This window comes from Haemaphysalis longicornis, unplaced genomic scaffold (genome assembly GCF_048455015.1).
Source record: "Haemaphysalis longicornis isolate Haplotype H1 unplaced genomic scaffold, Haemaphysalis longicornis Haplotype H1 scaffold_3, whole genome shotgun sequence".
NCBI classification, from domain to species: domain Eukaryota; kingdom Metazoa; phylum Arthropoda; class Arachnida; order Ixodida; family Ixodidae; genus Haemaphysalis; species Haemaphysalis longicornis.
The window spans coordinates 182,065,158-182,087,533 of NW_027526335.1; the positions used below are offsets into that span (position 1 = coordinate 182,065,158).

Below are 22,376 nucleotides of genomic sequence, written 5' to 3' on the forward strand. Positions count from 1 at the left end.
GGCCCGTGGCCAAGTGGTCTCGAGTGCTAGGTATGATATTTTAGAAGTCGCAAGTTCGAATCCACGAGGGTACATTTCTTTTGTAAGCTGATTTTTTTCCGTTTTCGGCCGATGTTTTCTAAACTGAGTTCACCATTTTTCGGCCGTAACGTTCACTGCTCCACGAGTGAGTTCGCAGAACACGCGCAAACTGACACTGACGCCCTAGCGAGTTGTCGTTGGCGTGCTGCTGCCATAAGCACCGACTGCTTGCGGGCAGTGGGAACAGGCCAGAATCAGCAGACCCTTGGCCTGGTGCGAACACGCTTTTTACGGTACGGGCATGAGTGAGGCAAGCTCGAAATATGGGGGAAAAGCGCATGGCATTTGAGCGTCTGCGGTGATGTGGAGGGCGTTCATCAACTGCGTAGGCCCGGCTAGTGATTGCTACGATTCCAAGCCGTCCTGGGAAGCTTATCTTAGGCATTTTACAACCGACAACATGGCAGAAGCGCGGTATGACGATTACTGAGATATCGAGAATGCTCATCCACCGATAACGTCGGATATCAAGCACGTTGTTTCACAGAACCGAAACCTAAACTTGTTTGAATGCTAATCGTGGACATCGTCCAATCACAGTGCACCTCCTCCCGTCGTCACAGCGTTTAGTTGGTGCGGCCGCCGCAGAACGCGCATGGTAGTTTTTCTTCTTTCAAGCTTTATCGAATAATTACCGACTTGTCAACCGGGTAAACGATGAAAAGTGGGTTAATTTGAGCCAGTCTACGCAGTGCAAGCAAAAACGGGAGCTTGACAAATTCACTTCAGTGTCCCCTTAATATTAAAAACACGTAAAACGCCTCTGACACTTCTCTTGTATGCTGAACAGTATGTTTGAATAACACAGTTGTGTAAGACAAGGCAGGTGTGTAACCACACGAGTCGCAGTGGGAAACCAAATTCTAAAATGAAGAATCCTGAATGGAGAGGCAGTGCTCGCGCAGTCGTTTACTGCTGTAACGTCAGTTGTGAGTGCAGTGCCGTGTTTGTCTCCTTTCTTGTCCATGTCTTTCGAGCGCTGTTTTTTTTTTCCAGTGTGTGTGCTTTAAAGCCTAGCTTTCGCTCTTAATCTGGCTTTATAGCAAAGGGCTGTCAGACTGATTTTGCAGTAGACGTACATTCTCTGCAAAGGGCGCGCAAAAGATGTTTGCGAAGTGCCCTAAGACAGCCTAAATGCACCAGCCACGGTTTCATTGGTATATGGACGACGAATTCGCTCAATGCTACATCTTTACAATGCGCTATTTCTCGGTGTTCTACGTTACAGCCTGCCCGTTCTGTCCAATACAAGCAAAACCAACTTGCGTGCAATTCAGGCGATGCAAGCCCGAGGTCTCCGAACGTGTCTTGGTCTACCGCGTTGCGCCTCTACAGTGGCAACCATATGCACCACAAGATACCATCCGATAACGACCTACGTGGCAGCGGATGCACTCCGGGCTCACATTAGACATCTCGCTCGGCCGCCTCATCACCACCTTGCATCCTTGCCCGTCAACTAGACCACAGGCATCCTTTTCTAAGATAGTCGCCGCTCACTGCGAGAGCCTCCCCTCAGGATACACACCTGCGGCACGACCATCATCGCCCCTTTGGTGCCTCTCGAAGCCAGAAGTGCACCTAACCATCCCGGGAATAACCAAGAAATCGGACGTTCCACCACAAGGTCTCCAACAGCTCTCTATGCACCTTTTACATGAAGCCTGCAGAGACCGGATTCATATATACACCGATGGCTCGGTAACGAACTCCAGTTCTGCGGGAGCTGTAATTGTGCCGGCCAGATCGGTAGACATTCAATTCAAGCTGTCCAATTTAACTACCTCAACTGCATCCGAACTCACAGCTATTGGCGAGGCTCTTCTGTACCTAAAGCAATAATTACCACAAAAATGCGCTCTGCTTTGCGACTCCAGGCCAGCTCTCCAGAGTCTGCACTCTGCTTTTCGCCGCGGCCCGTACGAACAGCTGGTGGCCGAGATTCGTCAAGCGTATGACTTCCTAACAAGGCATGGGCACAATATTATTTTTCAATGGCTCCCTAGCCACTGCGGGATTTATGGGAATGAATGTGCAGATAAAGCGGCACATCATGCCCATGAAAGTGCCCAATTGGCCGACATCCCGTTGTCGCGCCATGATGCAGCAAGGTCACTGCGCTCCATCGCCCGCGACATCACGCTGACCGTTTGGAATACGCCGCAGTTTTCAAATCCCCGCCTGTACTTGCTCGACCCTGACCTGCAGCGCCACTTACCCACTAACATGCCACGTTCAGATGCCACCCTACTGTGCCGACTGTGGATTGGAGTTGCTTTCACTAAAGCTTACTCATTCACTATCGGCATGACTGAAAGCCCTGCATGTGACGTGTGCGCCACGGACGAGACAATAGAACACCTCTTGTGTCACTGTGTCCGGTTTGCGAACCCAGAGACTGCACCTGTCAACCGCTTTCCGGAAACACGACAACCAGTCATTAACTGCGCCAACTGTTCTGTGTCACAGACGTAGCCCATCACAGTCCGAAAAGGCCACAAAAGCGCTACTTCGGTTCTTAAAGGACACAGGCCTGTCTGAATGATTGTAGAGACACTGTGCACCATTGTTTATTTGTTATGTGATTAGTTTGCCGTTTCAGTTCAGGCTTTATTAGCGCCTATTGTTTTGTTTTTTAGTTATCTTTAATTTTTCTTTGCTTGCTTCTCAAGCTCTATTCCTGTCTTTTCAATACTCTTTCTTTCTCTTTAAATCCCTCCTTCCCCACTTCCCATGTGTAGGGTAGCCAACCGGACTGTAACCTGGTTAACCTACCTGCCTTTCATGCACTGTATTATCCTTCCTTCCTTCATTGGTATATGATGTGATCATGTCATCAAGATATGAACCAATACAGTTCCGGCAGGACCAGATTTCGACTTCGCGTCGGAAAAGGTGAATGCCCATGACCTCGATGGACTGCCCTACTTAGCGCATATTTTAGAGTATATATTTGCGTGCATCAGCCTTCATCTAGAAAAGTCCCATTTGGTTCGACGTTTGAGGAACAATATAAACGATCTGAATGTACACATTTTTGTTACAGCTACGTGGAACTGTTCTTTATTTTCTGTAGATCTTTGAAGAATCGGCCATTCTTGTGGACGAGCAGAGGTTCAACGTCACCATCGACGGAGACGTCGGAAACGAGACAAAGGTCACGGTCCTGTGCAACAAGGCGTCCACTCTCAAGGTAGAGCTGCTGTACCCCGATGGAAAGCCCTGCGTACAGTGCCGGTGGTCCATGTCAAGCCCAACGGGCAGCTACGTGACCCTGACGATTCCCGGCACAGCTACGGTATGCGGACGCATCAAGCTGGCTTGGCGTGTGCCTTATAAGAAATTATTTTTCACTACGGTCAACAAGCCAGTTTTAAAACGTTAAATACAGAACGCCAAATGCACGACGAAAAATGGTCTAGATAAGTAAGTGTTTAGTGAGCAGAACGATTCAAGAGTTGAGGTTGCAGTAACTGATGCGATGATTGGATTACGCCCCCAACGTGTGGGAGGCTATTCGCGAATTTTTCACGTGGTCAATAGTGAATTAATCCCAAGCCACTGGCACTGCGAAGCGATGGTTCACTAAATCTGAATCAGGCGCACTACTTCACGGCGGTAGCAACGGGAATTCCATGAAATCGCTCGAGATAAGCATCCGCCCCATGCGTTGGCCCATCATTCTAAAGCGGTACCTACACAACCGGTTCGGAGTGATGTGTTCCGTGGGGCATCCCTTGTTGTTTGCCATTGACCTCGGAAATGCGAAATCGCAGGGGCACGCGTAGTCGCTGAAGATATCTCTAGAAAAACATTGTTTACTTCATTCGTTCCTTGCTTCCCTGAGGCATCAAAAATTACTGAGTAATGTGAGGAAGGAGCGACTTCTCCACTCAACCACTGCTCGAAGGCATGCTACAACGCGATGAACGAGGAGATTATTGAAAACGACAGTCCTTCCTAGGCTACTTGAGCGGGAACATTTTGATCGGTCTGTATGTCTGCCTTCCTGTTCCTCTAATCAACCACCCGGCCAAAGTGAAACAGAAGCTGCAGAATAGGTTTATATACCCACACTCAAATCTGAACGTCTAAGCCGAGTGGCAATGTTCATACTTGTCGGCGGTGTTGAACGCGAGCAAAACATTACGCAAATATAAGGCAGAAAATCAACTGATAAGTGATATTTGCAGTGTTCCTTTATAAAAAAAATGACGGACGCTCGCTTTTTGCGCTAACACATGAAATACTACATCCACTGCAGAAAAAAATCACTCTGTCGCCTGCTGTCGCCCGAGTCGCTATAGCTTCTGGCCGTATTCGAAGAAATCACATGGCAACAATTACGAAAGGTTCCACTAGATTAGTTCCCCGTTTCGCATGGAACGCTCGTGAAGTAGGGCAACGTGGTTCTATAAACGTTGAAGTAGGGCGCCTCGACTCATCGTCTTCGCCGTATGGCAGCGCTGGCATCGAGGCGCCCGGCCTGGAACAGTGAAACGCGGTAAATTTAAAGTGACTTGAGCAAACCTTTCGCGTGTTTACCTTGGGAGGAGAGCGACGGGAGATAACAGGATGAGAGGTGAGCGGGAAAGCGAAGGGAAGCATTTACTTGACAGGGGCGCCGGTCGACTGTCGTCTTTCGTCGTCATTTGCAACGAGAGGAGCAGATGCGAGGCCATTTTTTATTACAAGAGCGGGATGTTCTGACTTTACCTTTACCGCACACGCAGCCGGGCACGTGGACGCTCGTGGTGTTGGGCCGTGGAGGTTCAGAACACGTGCACGTGCGCGTGACGTCGGTGGCCGGCGGTGCGTCGGCGGATCCAGTGCTCGTGCGCGCGTTTGTGAAGCGGCCGGAGGTTCAGAGCGCGGACCAGGCCGTCATATACGCCGAGGTGTCCAAGGGGCCACACGCCGTGCTGCACGCCAGAGTTACGGCCACTGTCATCCGGCCAAAGAAGCCTGACCCCGTTGAGGTGGAAATCTTCGACGACGGACTAGGTGGGTTGGTGGGGTTGCATTTTCGTACCCGCTCATGCGGAAATTATTTAAAACTAATTGCGTTTGAGTGGAAATCGAATAGATTCTGCTGAGTTACCTACTAACTCATATCTGTACTCGCGGAAGTAGAGGTTAAGTTGCCAGATAAGCAAAGTTAAAAAGAAACTGTTTTTTTCTTCAACCGAACTTATCACACGAGAGCTGCGTAGACACCAGAGCATTTAAAACCTTCATAAAATTATTTTTATACCTATGTGATAACATTTATGTCTGTAACTTTCTCCTTTTTTGATGCACAGTGGCAATACAACGCAATAATTTTACCGTGGACAGGCATAACTTATAAAAAGTTGCAGTGACATTTACGTTTAGGCCTTGAAGTCTACGACACGATAGCGTTACTGAGACGCCAAAGGATATTTTGGAACAGATTTGCTGCGTTTACCATTTATGTTTTCCAAACTCCAAAGGTCCGTGATGAGAGCAAGACTAGCTTCAATGGTTTTAAACCGCCGTGTACAGGAACGATAGACGCCATCTACGCTTGTGTGGCTTAATATGTGGGCATGAAAGGTTGCGGGCAGTTGGTGTTGATCAGTTTTAGCGAGCCCCGGACGCAGCAGCAAGTTTCTGCCCACTCAGACAGCTGACGCTGACCTTCTGGTGACAAGATCGTCAAAGCTGCCTCCCATTTATCTACCGAAGTGGAATATTGCGTTGTTCTGTGGTGAGCATGCCCTCGGACATGGCTAAGTTGCGTGGAAGAGGGTGTATGTTTTCGGCATTTACACAGTTTCCAGTTAACGTCGGTTGTTTCCTACCGATCTCCGGATATAGATTGGTTTGTTTCCTGCACAGAGCTTGCGATTCTTCAGCACGCGAAGGATCGTGTAAAGAGGTTCTGCCTATTTCTCGGGGAGGGGAGTGTGGCAGCCGTCTTCTCAAGGCGCACGATATGTGAGTCCGCGTGCTTCTTGGTCAGCACCCTCAATTCCTTCCAGACCCTCGTGTAACGGTGTTCTTCTGCAATTTCAATTTCATTCATTGTAGATAGAAGAATCTTACGGAAGCGTTTAGATATTCCGTCTTCAATGATGTTTGAAATGCTGTGATGAGATTTTTATTGATGTGTATGCTTCTATTTGTTAGTTTCTCTAGTTGGATTGCGGAGAGGACAGGTTCAATTTCCTCTTGTTCCGTTCCTGTGTGTGAGCGAGGGCCATGTAGTTACGAAGAATGCCAGGGTAGTTCATTGCGGCAATTGTTGCCTCAGTGCCTTCACACGTTCTGGTGTCGGTGTATACTGTGCATGGTTTTGTTAATTTAAATGAAGGAATTTAACCCTGGCTGCTCGCTTGTGCTTGCGTACGTTTGGTTCCAATGATTTCGGTTGGGAAGGCTTTTTAGAAGTAGGCGCTGGATCGAAGACATGTCTATCATAAAGTCAAGTTTCTTCTCCGCGGGGTGGTGGGAGTGGGGGAGGGGACCCCGCAAGGAGTCAGTCAGGGCCAGATCACTGCAGTCTAAAATAACTCTTCAAAACAAATTTGCGCTTCTAGACGAGCAGAACGTGCTTAGTGTAGACAGGCTAAATGAAAACGTAACCTCGGCAATCAGTGAATAAGCGGCAGATGTGGGAGGAGCAAACTGAAAAACGAACTAAGAAAAGAAGGAAATAATTTTAAAACCCAAGAACATGGAGGTGTCAAGTGCGGAAGATCGGATTGAATTAGCCGAGCTGTCGAAACTGATTAAGAGAGGTAAAACAAACTGCAGTCGTACATATAACATTGCAGTGGTCGAGGAAACGCAGAACATAGAGGAAACCAAGAAGAAGCTAGCGGACGGCAAAGACCGGATGTTCGCAATTAGAGACGAGCAAGGTAACATTACGCAACACTTGGACAAAATAATAAAGGTGGCAGAACGATGCTACACCAGGCTGTATGCCTGCGACGTTAGACCAGGGGAATCTAGTGAGAGTACAAGCTCAACTTGCGATGTCCCACTAGTAACTAGACAGGAAGTTGGAAAGGCTTTCAAAGGCACGAAATTAGTAAAAGCTGCTGGTGACGACGGCATAAGCGTGGATCTCTTGAAGGACGGAGAAGATATTGTACTGGAGAAGCTTGCTGTACTATTTTCGGAATTCTTGAAGACTCAAAAAGTGCCCATAGCATGGAAAAACTCAACATTATTCTGATTCTTTAGAAGAAAGATCCCAAGGACCGAAAGCATTACAGACCCATTAGCCTACTCTCAGTTTTTTACAAGCTGCTTACCAAAGTTATAGTTGGACGCATAGGTGACAGCCCGGATTCCCATCAATCCACCGACTAGGCTGGGTTTAGGAAGGCGTACTCAACCATGAATCACATCCATGTTGTCAATAAAATGGTAGCAAAATCCGCAGAATGCATTAAACCCATTTATATGGCATTTATAGACTATGAGAAAGCGTTTGATTGCATGCACACCGCAGCCGTGCTGGAAGCACTAAGAGACCAGGGTATAGAGGAAACCTACATAAGTCTTGTAGAACACACATATAAGTAATCCTCGGACAGTATAACCCCCCCCCCCCCCCCCCAAACAAAGCGATACATTCCCGATCCGAAAGGGAGTAAGACAGGAACATACCATCTCGCCAAAACAATTCAGACCATGTCTCGAGGAGGTGTTTAGAAAGCTTGACTGGGAAAACATAGGATTAAGGATAAACGGAGAACACTTGAGCCATTTGAGGTTTCCGGACGATATATAGCATTGTTGAGTGAGACTGTAGAATACCTGAAAGCAATGTTTAAAGAAGTACATTTATTAAGCACGGCCGTGGTGCTAAAAATAAATATGGATGAATCTAAAGTACTGAGGAATAAGTAAGCCGAGACGTCCGCTTGAGCTTAGGAAACGAAATGCTAGAAGAAGAAAAAAAATACGACTACCTCAAACAGATGGTTGGTGCTGACCCCAACCACAAGAGAGAATTCAGGCGCAGAATAGGTATGGGTTGGAGTCGGCAAACACTCCCAAATAATGAAAAGTAAGCACCTCTGTCACTGAAAAGAGAAATCTACGCCCGGTGCATACCGCCGGTTATGACAGATGGTGCTGAAACGTGGCGCCTTACTAAAAAACTGGAATACAAACTTAGGTCGGCTCAACGGGCCATGGAACGAATAATATTAAGAGTAACACTCAGCGACAGGTAACGAGCTACCTATATCAGAGACCAAAGTAGAGCAGACGACATCGTAGTTCGAATAAAGAAAAACAAATATAGTTGTACTGGCCATGTAGTAAGTGGACGATTAGGATAACAGAGGGGATACCAAGAGATGGGTCTACAATAAGGGGGAGGCCATATTCCGATGGAGCGATGAAATAAAAAAAATTAGGTGGTGAACTTTGGCCTCAAGCAGCGCAGGACAGGAGCGGTTGGAGGACAATGGAGGGTGCCTTCGTCCTGCAGTGGACCTGAGTAGGCTGCTGATGCGGCTGCTGCTGATGATGATGACAAGGAATGTTTTTCTGTAATGCGCAATGCAGGTTATTGACACAGACGAAAGTGGCAGGATATGCCACGTCACAGGTCATGTCTGCTATCCCATCGCAGGCCATGCCACGTCAAGCACGGGCTGTTTTGAAATTTTCGACATTTTGTTTTTGCTTTTTCACGAGGCTTCTGAGTGTGTGCACCATTCGACACTCTGTTCAGCAACATTTTGAGGATATAGACGAAACCGAATTTCTTTTCTGCCATAGGGGCGGATGTGACTGCGAACGACGGAATCTACAGCGCCTACTTCACGCAATTCGAGGGCACCGGCCGTTACTCGGTCACGGCTCGCGTGGTCAGCGGCCGTTATTCCGTTATCGCCAAGGGACGGAAGGCAGCAGGAAGAATGCAGCTGGGTTCAGGTATGTGCCGCCAAAAGAGAGATGATAAAAATGAATGTAACTTAGCAGAAAATGAGGCAATCCGCTATATGCTGAAAGGCCTTGACATATACCTTGGGCATGAGGAGGATGATGAGCAACAGAAGAGCGTGTGGGTTGGCGATGAAAACGAGAGAAAATATGCGAGGCAGACTAAGGCACGAGAAGACACGGGGTATTAAGAGTTACATGACCACCTGTAGAGTTGTTCTGGGGTCCATTCCACGTTTCTGTGAATACTGCTACACTGCAAGCTAGCCTTCGAGCCGTTAATTTGCAAAAAAACGGGAGCATGGCACCGAACGACTCTTAAGGCGTGGCCTCGAGTTTTGTTTAGCAGGACTTCCTTGTACAAAACAGATTGTCTAAAACGGGCGGGCGTATTGGCTAATATTTCCCTGTGACTCAAAGGAAGCACGTTCGTGGCAAACACCCGAAATGCCATAATGCATTGTTAGTAACGAGGTGTGCCGAGTCGCACCAGATGAGTCAGCGTCGATGTGCTTCGAGGGAGTCTGAAACCTATGAAAGGATGAAACCGATCTGTAATAGACGTGGAAGGAGTCAGATAACCCTTGTTATCGCTGCAAAAATGTAGGAAAAGAGAGTGAGTGGGTAACCAGACGGTATAGATACAGGGAAGGCGTGAAAAAATGAGAATTGGCAAATAGGCTATAATATATTTATCTCTAAAAACATGCGCAAACTAGCAATCTGCGACTATGATTTGTCTTCTCGTTATTGTGGCAACAAAATGTAAAAATGCTGGGAACAGCAAAATGGTGCAGGGCAAGAAACATACCAGTCTTCTAAAAGTAACGATTACCTGCCTTCCCGATAGGGGAACAGAACGAGACAGCACATGAAGACAAAATGAGACAATAATGGGGGCAAAATGAGACAGGAGAAAATAAATCAGGGTGTGCGATTTGCTGCCGAAATAAGTAAATCGGCATTCGAGGGCTTTTAAACAGTTTTCATGAACTCCGCATGAGTCGCATTAAATGCAAACATAGCTATCAAACTAAAATTTTACAGCCTTTTTTCAGGAAGGGTGTACAAAGCTTGTGTCATGGCACACACCTTTAAAAGGTGTTTTGGTAAAAATGGGTGTAAGGACAAAAAAAGGATGTGCCTATGAACACCCTAAAATAATGATGTGGACAGCGGAGCTACGCATGACAATGTGAACCGTCTGAGCGCGCAGCATGACATTCAGACACATCAACATGCACGAACTTGGACCACGAGTGAATTGAGCAAGAAAACTAACGGTATGCATGGGGAGAGCGAGTGCATGCTTACCGTATAAATACATCTGCTCTTCTTGCTTTTACAGTCAACAAAGGAATGTCCTCTTATAGAGTCGGTGGGGTTGTCTCAAAAATCATATATTTACGCGGCAATTTTTCAAATTATGCATTTACTGTGAGAATATACAAGTCAGCATGCGTATTTGCAAAAACTTTTTAATCGTGAGGATGTTGTTATGTTCAATAAGTCATGATATTTTGTTATATACCCAACACCTATTCCACACCCTTTACACACCCACCAAAAAGGGCGTCCATTATTTTAACACCGTTTCCACATGAGTTTAAAGCTACCAATTAGGGTGTTGGAAACCTAGGAAAAGGGTGTAAAAGACCTCCATCAGTGGCAGTAATTTCTGCCTGTTTACAGGGGTGGACTTGAACATTTTCACGAGCGGAGATGTTTTGTGCCTCACGTTGTTTAAAACTATATGAATTGGCATAATGTGTTACCAGTCGAGCTGTTTAAGGTTGGTTTGGTGGCTTTAGCAAAAAAACCAAGAAACTGCGCCGCCTGTAAAGGGTGCACCCCCGCAGATAGCGGATTATAACAATGAAGCTGGCTTTCACGCCTGCTTTGGTGTGAGCAGGAGGGGCACATGCGTACGCGCACCCTTACTGTATCATTTTAAAGGTGATAGTGTTATTGGGCTACTAAAACGCAAAACATTGGCGTAGCTTGCAGTAGTGGTGAAAGGCTGGAGTAACAGTGGAGCTCGGGGTCGACCTAGCTTGTTTCCCCTTGAATCTCCTGCCAGTGGGGGGAAGGGAGACATATTGGAAGAGCCTGGTAAAACCCGACCAACGTTGGCCTCTCTCCTAGAACTTAGCCTAGCCTAGCGAGAACATCCCAAAATCAAATAAAACTTAGCAATGCCTAGCAAAACGTGGCAACACCAGAAGAAGCTAGGTCGACCCCTAGCTTCGCTGTTTTTTTCTTTTGCATCTGAACACCTATTCCACACCCTTGCAACACTCTTCAGAAAAACGAGGTTGTTGCAGTCTGTCAATAGCCTTTTTGCCGCACAAAAATGGATGTAATGCTACAGATTGGGGCGTTTGAACCTAAGAAAAAGGGCGTAATGACTTCCTAACAGTCTTATTCCACTTATACTCTCCGTTTTTTTAGGCAAGAAGGGCGTAAAAAAGTTTATTGTGCCGGACGCTAGACTGTCGCACATTACGTACTTCCGGTTCCTCGACCTGGTATTGGTCTGGTTTTCCTTGTACCTAGTTCTGCAAATGCAGATGAATCTAAATCATCTAAATTTGGACGCCAAGGAAGAAAACTAGCCTAAATATCACTATAATTTGTCACACTGGTCATAATATGAGGGAAGTGTAAGGTGAACAAAGTCGCGTTTTTTATTAGACCTCATTTTGCGACTACACGAGTTCCTGTTTTCAAGCCAGCCACGACCATCTGCCCGACGGAGTCCCGAAACCCTCCGGATTGCAGAACATGGGCTTATTTTAGCCCAGAAGAGCACAGTGCTACACCAGACTTAACTAAACCATCTGACAAAGTCAAACACACGGCCATACTACCGAATCTCGAGCTGCTCGGAGTGGTCAAGTGCACCTACAACTATGTGAGAGACCGTTAACGGTGACGACAGCTAGCCTCAAGATAGGTGATATTCGATCTAACCCCATACAATTGGGAGAACAGGGCACTCCTCAAGGATCAGTGCTGTCTCCTTTCTTATTCAATGTGGCTTTCATGGGGCTGCCTCCGAAACTAAATGAGATACCCAGACTCAGTCATAGTCTCTATGCAGACGACATACACTCTGGGTAGCAGGAGGCAGCGATGGGATGATACAAGATACCCTTTCAACAAGCGATAGAAGTGGTTGAGAGCTAAATCATGCCTAGAGGTCTTTCCTGCCCACCGCAAAAATTGGAACTATTTTTCATCTATCCCAACGGCCGCCAGCCGCAAGGTCGCTAAAGCATTTCAATAACAATCAAAGATGGGACTGCCATACCAAACGTAGGCGGGCCTTCAGATACAAGCTAATGGATACAAACAGCAACTCTCAAACAACTGGAGAAGCATGCATGCAAGTTAGCCACATGATATCGAGAATCTCCAATAGATATCAAGGGATGTCTGAAAACAGCATCAAAAGACTCATTTAGGCTTTCATCATCAGCCGAATTGCATATGCCGCGCCGTTCTTACGACTCCGAAGACTTGAAAAGGAGAAAACAAATGCACTAATCCCCCAGATATACAAACTGGCTCTAGGCATTCCTATTTCTGCCGCGGCACACAAACTACTCGAACTCGGTATCTACAACACACTGGAAGAAATAATCGAGGCGCAACGCACGACACAACTCGTACGTCTCTCATCTACACGGGCTGGACTTAAAGTTCTGAGTGACCTTAAAGTAGAGGTGAACGCGGAGACCCCCGAGCAAGTTCATCTTCCAACTTTCTCAGATCGCACATAAAATTCACTCCTCTCCCTAGAAACATGTGTCGCACCCAAGACACAGGACGTAGGCGAGCCAGAATCCGCGCTTTGTCCAAAATACTTCGAGCGGAGCCCAATGTCTAATACATGGATGCAGCCAAATTTCGGGAGAAGAGTGCCATGTGTATAGCTGCAACCAACCATCCAGGAAGTCAGCATGTGGTTGGTGCCATTGTAACTACGCACACTGTGGAATCGGAGGAAGCGGCTATCGCTCTAGCGATCTCCAGCATCCAAACGTCGGGTGTGGCAGTCGCAGACTCGCACGCTGCCATTCGAAACTTCACTAGAGGACGTATATCGCCCAAGAGACTTGCCATTCTCAGACCTCTAACATTGAGAACGTCCCCACAGTCACGCTACTGTGGGTCCTTGCACACGCTACCTTGGAAGGCAACGAGGAGGCACATGATTTGGTTTGCGCTCTCACCAACCAAAGGAACTCCCCAGTTGCATCCACGGACACTCCTCGGAACAGCGGCAGGCTTCTCACGTATCGGAAAATTCTCAACTACTGTAGGGAGGGAAGACGAGCATATCTCGGTCCCCACCAGTCCCTCGATAGAAAACAGGCTGTAGCACTACGACTATTGCCGACAAATTTGTTTCCAAACCCAGTACTGTATTATAAGATGTATCCCGAGTTATATGAACCGAAATGTAAATTTTGTTCAGGGTGGGCTACCCTCTCACACCTGATGTGGAAGTGCCCGCACATCGCTACGAACCCAAAGAAACACAGCACATATTTACTAAACATACACAACGATGTGCAGTGGAAGGCCGCGCTGCACAGCCCTACCGCTGAAGATCAACATGCCCTGGTCCGAATAGCAAGAGAGGCCGCTGACTCCCATGGGGGCGGTTGAGCCCTTGTGAGAAAGAAGACATAAGAGCAGCCTTCTCATTTGGGTCAAATATAGTCTTTTCTCTCTCTCAAATGTTCCTCGGGGCATATAACAATTCAGGGGTGAACACCCGCCTTGGCGACGAGAAACCGCGTCCATGCTTCAAAAAGCTCGCGATAGATAAAACAAATCTCCTCTTGGATGGCAACCATATAGGCAGCAGTGTAGGAAGTAGTGCCGTGAATGGTCTTCAGATAACTACCATTGATGTTGACCCCAAAAAAATGCACAAAAATGCACAGGCGTGTGCGCTGTTGCGGAAAGCGATATGTTTATCTGCTTGAGAGCCATCCAGGAAAAACATGATGTTCGACAATTCCAGAGATAGAAAAGGTCAAAAATAGCTTGATAAGATGCCCAGAGGAATCTCTGGAACCACAGTCACCACATAAACACAGGGAGTGCTATTTTTTAGATGAAATGTCTACACTCAAACCTCGATATATCGAAGTCGGGTATATCGAATTATTGCCTATATCGAACACTTTCTATATCACGCGGAAAATCACATGCATTTTTAATTTTTTATTTCGAACTGGGACGGACAGTATATCGAACTCCGCCACCCCAGACTGCCCAGACCGCTCGCGCTCTGTTGACAGGCGGCGAGCTATCCCGCAGTACCCTCGAGGATAGCGGTGGCGCGATGGGCGTTCCCGACTGCTGCGCATCGGTTGCACCGAAGCAGAATTGGACGGTGCAAAAGAAGAATGCAAGCTTGAAGAAACCTGGGGCCAGCTGGAGCGCTTTGTTGTTGCTGAGCCACGAAGCATGTGTATTGATGTCTTTGTTGGCGGTGACGACAGCACCGGAACGACGGCGGAGTTGACGGATGCGGAGATCCTAGCGGAGGTTACTACCGAGCGCACAAACGAAGACGCTGCCGAGGTTGTACCCGCAAGCGCTGATAGTGTCTCGCTCCCGACTTCGACCGAGGCTTCAGCGGTTTTGGCCCTACCGCACCGCTACTGCAGCGCTATACAAGGCACCGGCCTGTCGCTTGTGGAACGTTTGGACTACGTTGAGGAAGTCGTGCATAATACGCCAGGCTACCCTGCTGCAGTACTTTAAGCCAAAAGAATAAATACTTTGAAGCACCAACTGAGTATTTACTGCACAATTGGTTCATTTATTGATTTGTACCAGTTGTTTATGACGCGTTTTTTTACGTGATTTTATATATCGAATTCTGGTTATATCGAACTATTTCGCGGGCACCGCGCTGTTCGATATATCGAGGTTTTACTGTACTTCCCAACTGCTTTCCAAAACACGTAGTTGCAAGTATCGGAAATGTGTGTGGGTATGGATTCTAATATTACTGGCACACATAAAGAACTTCGCTTAGTAAGTTGATGGGGGAATCTGGTGATTGCTATTGTAATATTATGGTTCCGCGGGAAAAGAGGAGCGATGGTTGCATACCGTCTAACCGAGAACTCGGTATACCGTTTGTGCCATAAGTGGGTAGAAAGACCCGCAAGCGGGCTTTTGTCACAATGCTGCTGATGCAACTGCGGGTTTCGATTGTTTACATGTCACACTGAAAGCCGCCAGTAAATCAATTGTAATTTCTGACATGTCTTTTCAGGTGCCATTCAAGGTGGCAAAAAGGGCGCAGTGACGTCAGTAATGGGAACTGTTGAAGGCATTCCGCTGAACCGGTTCGTGTACGTTGACGAAGACATAGCAGTGGCTGAGCCGTGGCTCGTGTCCTCCGATGACGCGCCTGCGTTTGTACGCTACGCCGAGGGAGGCTCTTTCCGGGTGAGCAGGAATATCGACGAAGCAAGCATTCCACCGGGCTCCATTAATGACTTGACCGTGGAGGACGCCTCCATCGTGGACAACTCCACACGCATTATCATTCTATCCTGGACCTGCCCGGGAGCCCACCTGAATTCAGGAAATGGTGAGTTGACGCCCTTGTAAGATCAAGCGATCCCATGAATACAAGTGCGTTCTTTGCATCAAACTATTTTGTATCTGATCTCCCATGTTCGGTTAATAACCAAACCCTTCATTGCAGATGACTACTCTACATATGAAAAGAAATATGACAGAGAACGTTATGTAACCTTCCAGCAGAGTTTTAAAGACAAATTTTAGGCGAGAAACTTCATATGTCCTCCATTATCCTTCAGGACAGCACTTCCTCCACGGGCGCTCTAGGTCATAGCACTCCTTACGCGATTTAGTATTGCAAGCTACTCAAACGAATGAATACGTACGTGGGCACCTAACAAGAAATCGCTCGTGATCTGTGCACATTGCCCCATTGTTTCTGCATCACGGATATCACTCGGCTTTCTGCAATGTGATCTAAAATTAGTAGCCTCAAAACTGAAATTGCGAGCCTACGCAACACCCGTTTCCCCAAACTATAAATATGCAGCCGCTATCTCGTATACGCATAAATAGTACTTTGTCCAAGCAACCGAAGTCCTACAAAATTGTGGTGTTATATTTGCATGCTCAGACAACTAGTATTCCACGTCTGCAAGGATACTATGAGAACGCTTTTCCCTTTCATCTGTTAGTCCCCACAGTAAGCTTGCGAGATTAAAATTAGTTCTTAATATTGCCCCTCACTTCCATCAAACAACTAGGTGAGAACTCGCGCGGATTTCCCGAGTCACAGCAAGAACAACTTTCAAATGCAGTCGTCCGGACGCAGTCGAATACCCGGCGGAATGGAGTCACAACTGTTCAGTTTTAATTCGTGCAACGATCTTCTTTGACGCACTGCCCAGATAAGAGGTGCCCCACTCTCCAAGCAATCATTTAGAAATGAGGAACAGCCGAACGTCGTTTTTGTATGAGCAACTGATAAGGCAAGCCAGGAAAATAATGTGATGTGGACACAGACCAGAGAGATAGGAAGAAAGACAAACATTTCATTGACTTGTGAGCAGTAAGATGTTGTGAGAGGCATCCTGAGTTCAAGACAGAAGAACAGAAAAAAACATACCGCATGTGCAGAGGGAGCTTTTTAAGGCGAAAGCGTTATGAGCGAGAAACCGGCATTGTATATAGTTGATGTTTCGTACAAAAACTTTACCATTCCTTCCTAAAGAAAGTTGAGAGAGGAGTGTGAGCTTTCTCTGATCAAACCTCGTAAAAAGTGCGTCAAATCCTTCGCCAGACGTTTGTTCAACCTTCGCTGAAAGTACGTCCAATCGATCATCAAATTTTCAGACCCAAATCGCAAACAAAGAACGAACCCATGCGTCGATTTTCCGTGCACTGTACCCCGATATGTGGCTTATGAGATAAAGGTATACTATGATACTTCTTCATGATCGAGGCGGGTACTGTCTTCTAGAAGCGTTCATTTTTCTTGATTTTCAAGTCACCGCTTTGACATAATGGAAGCCCGGTTTCACGCACGCGCCGCGTGTTCAGAGCTTTTTAGATGCGACGCTAAGAGCATCTCTTGTCGGCGGCCCTGTCCTTCCTGCGTGCGTCCGTCGTCGTCGTCGGCGTCCGCACTCTCCTCCGCTCACCCCTCTCCTCTCCGATAGCGAACACTCTCTCGCGAGGGGCATTGGATTGGATTGGATCGGCTTGGCTTGGCTTGGCTTGGATTGGATTTGGATTGGACTGGATTAAAGTGGATTGTGTTGCGTCATAGCCGCGGCAGACGCACTGGCGCCGGCGCGTGCCCAGGTGAGAGCGAACACTCAACATCTGCGGGTGTGCGTCCCAGCGCGCTCTCACTCCGCCGGTGGGCGGCGCTGCGCGCGGTGCTGCGCATGTGCAGTACTCCTCTCTCCGCGATCTCCTCTCCTTCGGGCGCGCTACGCATATAACCGGTGTGCCGCTCTCCGGCGGCCTTTCGGTCGGCGGTTGCTCTCCGCTTGCGCTTGAACCCCTCTCAGCGCCGCATCACACCAGGGTTCCCGCGAGGGGAGGTGGGCGTAATTTTTGTTCGACCAACCGTTCTAATGGGAAACGCACTAGTTTTTTGACTGGACGCTATCGGTTCCACTGAGAAAGCTATCGCTTTAAAAATGAGCGCCGGCGTAAAAGTACACAAAAAACATTTAAATTCAATTGGGAATCGAACAGTCATTCTATTGAATCCGACAATTGAAAGCAGGAGCCGGGTGCGCTACCACCGCGTTTCCACAGCATCGTCGGCAGCCGCAGAAGAAGAGTTAACCCGAGCAATGGCGCGCCGCCTAGCCGGTTCGATCGCGGAGTCCACAATTAGCCTAAAGCGCGTGGCGGTGACGTCATATCACGTGGCAGGTCCGCGTGACAGCACTTGAGTAGAGCAGGTGCACTCTACCAACGCCGCCTGTATAAGCATTGCCTAACGCGTCGCCCGCTTTTTAATGGGTACGGTAGGGACGCTTAGTTCAGGCATTCATCCGGTATGTGGCGCGCGCCGGGGGACGTCCCACCTTACGTCACTGCTCGCGAGTCGCCAACACTGCACCCACATCTACAGCGTGTGTCGGTAAGCTCGCCACAAAGGCGTCGGAGCGCCGCCTGGGAAACGCTAGAGAAACTGTCAACTATTTTGCATGAGACTATGTAAGAATACTAGAGGATATCTACAGTGGGTCTACAGCTACCATCATCCTCCATAGGGAGAGCAGTAAAATACCTATAAGGAAGGGTGTCAGACAAGGAGACACAATCTCTCCAATGTTATTCACAGCATGCTTAGAAGAAGTATTCAGAACGTTGGATTGGGAACAGGTGGGAGTAAGGGTTAATGGAGAATACCTCAGTAACCTCAGATTTGCTGATGACGTTGCCTTGCTAAGTAACTCGGGGGACGAATTGCAAAGCATGCTTTCCGCACTGGGCGAACAGAGTAGAACCGTGGGCCTGAAAATTAATATGCAGAAAACTAAAGTAATGATCAATAACCTCGGGACAGCACAGCAGTTTGAGATAGGTGGCGAGGCAGTGGAAGTGATAAGCGAATATATCTACTTAGGCCAAGTTGTGACCCCAGATCCCAACCATGAGGCAGAGATAATTAGAAGGATCAGAATGGGGTGGGGTGCATATGGCAGACATTCTCAGATAATGAATAGCAGCCTACCATTGTCGCTGAAGAAGAAAGTGTATGACAGCTGCATCTTACCGGTACTCACCTACGGGGCAGAAACTTGGAGGCTCACTAAGAGAGTTCAACTTAAATTGAGAACGACTCAGCGGGCAATGGAGCGGAAAATGATAGGTGTAACATTAAGGGACAAGAAGAGAGCAGAGTGGGTCAGAGAGCAAACTGGTGTTAAGGACATATTAGTAGAAATTAAGAAGAAGAAATGGACGTGGGCAGGGCATGTAATGCGAAGGCAAGATAACCGCTGGTCATTAAGGGTAACAGAGTGGATCCCTAGAGAAGGCAAGCGTTGCAGGGGGCGGCAGAAAGTTAGATGGGCAGATGAGATCAAGAAGTTTGCGGGGATAAATTGGTCACAGTTGGCACAGGACCGAGGTAATTGGAGAATAATGGGAGAGGCCTTTGCCCTGCAGTGGGCGTAGATAGGCTGGTGATGATGATGATGATTATGATGATGATTTTGCATAGTTTCCGAGAAGCGGCGCTGGCTGGCGGACATGAAAGCACGTAGGAAGCCTACGGAGCGGGAAAGGGTAGGAGAGAGCAACAGGTGGCCATTTTGCGCTCACGCGTTAGACGAGGATTATACAGGCGGCGTTGACTCTACAGACGGATTGCTGGAGTGCTCCTATTGGTGAAGTGTCGCTGTGACGTTAAGCGTGGCTAGTTTTCCCGTCGAAGTAACTCGCGTTAAAAGACGAAGAAACGAAACCGAAGAAAAAGACGCAAACACGATGTATCACTTGAAGAAGGGCTTGCGTTCGAGCTAGTTGGTATTACATAACGTTCAACTTAACGATGTATCAGTAAATCAGCCTGACAGGTATAGCCAGGGGAAACCATAATGCTTTCACCTCTAAGGCACGTGAGTGAAGTTAATTTCTCTGAGAATAGGTCGCGGGTTCGATTCCCGGCCGCGGCGGCCGCTTTTCTGATGGAGGCGAAAAGCAAAAACGCCCGTGTGTACGAGATTTCGGTGCACGATAAAGATGCCCAGGTGGTCAAAATTAATCCGGAGCCCTCCACTAGGGCGCGCCTCATCGCCTGCGTTGCGTCGGCGCGTTAAACCCCACAATCAATCAATCAATTTCTCTGAGAATTTTTTCTGTCGACATTTACCAAGATAAGCCAGCCTTCTTATCTCCACCTGTCGTTCTTCCAGGCGCGCCCACCCTTCAGATAGTAACCCAGGTGCACGTCGCGAACCTCGCGAGAAAATATGACTGCGCGACGCTTAAGGGGGCCAGCTTCATGATTGCACAAAGTGAAGCACCTATCACACGTAGGCAATACTGGTGCCAGACAAGCCCCTCCTACCGTCGACAGATCCTGATGTTTGAGGGCTGTAACTGGTTTCGGAATTTGTGTAGGTTACCTAGAAAATAGGGGTAGCTCGCGTGCTGTTTTTCTCTTTATTGGTTTAGGATATATAATTCGGCAGGGCGAATTTGGAAAGACACGTGTCTCTGCATTTGTAAGCCTATGTTTTGGAAACTACCGGAAGAACAAAAGGATGCTCGTCAAAGCTGTGTGGGCGTGCGTAGTTCTCTCTGTTAATATACGCCTGATTTGCGCTTGTGAAAACATGGTCGGGTGTGTCGGCAGAGGAGTAGGTCACTGGGTGGAGGGGGCGGCAACTCTACTCCTTGAGCAGAAGTTGAGGGTGCAGTGAACATTGTTTGCCAATTATGATCCGTGAAAGGCTAGACTATTCGCATCGTTTATTGCAGTCAGAGAAATTTTGTTCTTCATTTATATTTTTATAGTACACAGCTTTGTCAAACGTCCTTATGCACACCCCTAGTACGGTTCTCACCCTAGGGAGGTTCTTTTGTACACTCACAAAGGGTACGATATCCACAAAGGGGGCAATACCTTTTGTAGTTTTTTTCATTCCCTTCGTACAGCACTTGTGCCAAATGAAATTCTTGACAGCGTGTTTTATCGAGTAACGTTGCTCCTTCCTCTTTGAACGCAGCATCTCGGGTCGTGCTGAGGGCAACCACGCGCCTGGCAGACCTGGTCGACGATTTCAATTCTGCAGTGGACATTAGCGCCAACGCTACAGAGCACGGGATTATCTCTGCAGCAGCAGTCGGTTCCAAGCAGACAGTGACACTTTGTCTGCCCGACGAGCTGTGGTCTGCGGCGCAGAACGAGTCGCGGCCAGACTTCTACATAGCGGCTAAAGTCTGGAACCAGAACGGGCTCCAGTCAGTGGCGTCCAACGTCGTCAGGGTCACGTTTGAAAGGCCTCCTCTATTTCGGGCCGTGTCGGGTGACTGGCCGTGGTGGCTACTCTTTGCAATCATTGCAACCGTTTTGGCAGTCGTGGCGGCAATCATTGCAGCGGCCGTTTGCGTCATCAAACGGAGGAAACAGCGTTGCAAGACTTCCCGAACGGGTTACGAGAAGAGACCGACGCCACTGAGCAACAATGGTGATCTCCCCGTCGCGAGTCGACCGGTTGCCATGATTCACAACAGCCGAATCACTGCGACGGTGATATCGACGAGGGCGTAGCGCAACAAAGTTTCTCTATGATTGGTATCATCCCCCCTGAGCTATGCCTATGAACGACTGCCGAAGAGCACCTGTAAACATCCACAGCAAATGTCATCGCAAGTCACGACCTGGGGCCAGTTCATGATCACCATAGACGCTTGTGTGAGTTGGTGCTCATAACTGACGCCCTTAGACATCAACATGTTTCTCTGTGTTGCTGGTTCTTTATTTTTGTATGTTCATACCCTGAAAACTTCGAAGTGTTCAAGATCATTATGATCAAGCTGAACTGTCATATGTTCGCGCAAGCTGGAGGACGAGGAAGGAGCCTTTGTTTGGAGCAAGACAGAAGATGGCGTAGCTGTGCACTCGTGCGGGGCACTTCCTCAGTCCAGGATGTTCTGGGACGTGCAGCTGGCTGCACCAGAAGACCAGCTGTAGCTGATCCCCGAGGTGGGAGCTAGCCAGCTGGCTCACCCACTGCTCTTGAAAAGACGTTGGGAGAGGAATACATTTGGGGTGTCGATGCCCTACCATACCATATTATGTAGAGAACGAGGTGAAGGGGAAAATTGGTCTCTTGGGGAGAACTGGGGAAGATAAACCTTATAGGCTCGAGTTCTGTAGGTAGACGGGAAAGGAATCTGTCTAGATTTTGCGAAGCACTGTTTCTTAATTCTTGTCTAGCTTGAAATGAGGGAGGGGAAAGTTCGCCGCCGAAGCTTCTTATAAGGTGGGATGTCGTGGTACCGAGGTGGTACAGGAAAACGTATGGTCGTCCGAGCCAGCAGCTGCAATTGAAAGTTTTTCACCGAAGACCACGCGTGGGGTCACAATTTCGGCGTTACGGAAAAAGATACAGCTTGAAGTATTTGATTAAATACGTTACACATGCGATATGAAACGTGCGCGTGCTTGTATACTGCGCAGTGACGTGGTGAATATTTGTTCGTGTTAATTTGTTTTATATGTTTCCTCTATGTCCTCGTGATCATAAAACCCGTCTTCAAGTAGCGCCTGTCTCTTTTCTGGCTCCTTACGGCGCTTAATGGTG

The 22,376-nt window shown here is 47.9% G+C and overlaps 1 protein-coding gene across 6 annotated transcripts in view; it reads left to right on the top strand.

The window, feature by feature from the left end:
• The window catches only part of LOC144175853 (calcium-activated chloride channel regulator 3A-1-like), a 69,035-nt gene extending 47,177 nt beyond the window's left edge, over positions 1-21,858 (top strand). For 5 of the 6 annotated variants that reach the window (XM_077704870.1, XM_077704874.1, XM_077704872.1 and 2 more), the window contains exons 10-14: positions 3,158-3,379; positions 4,815-5,085; positions 8,851-9,006; positions 15,323-15,643; positions 20,796-21,858. In XM_077704870.1, coding sequence (XP_077560996.1) covers positions 3,158-3,379; positions 4,815-5,085; positions 8,851-9,006; positions 15,323-15,643; positions 20,796-21,340 — 1,515 coding nt within the window. In that variant the 3' untranslated portion in view covers positions 21,341-21,858. The remainder of the gene's footprint in view (positions 1-3,157; positions 3,380-4,814; positions 5,086-8,850; positions 9,007-15,322; positions 15,644-20,795) is intronic. The other variant, XM_077704875.1, reaches the window with a different exon arrangement.
• Positions 21,859-22,376: the final 518 nt, after the last annotated feature.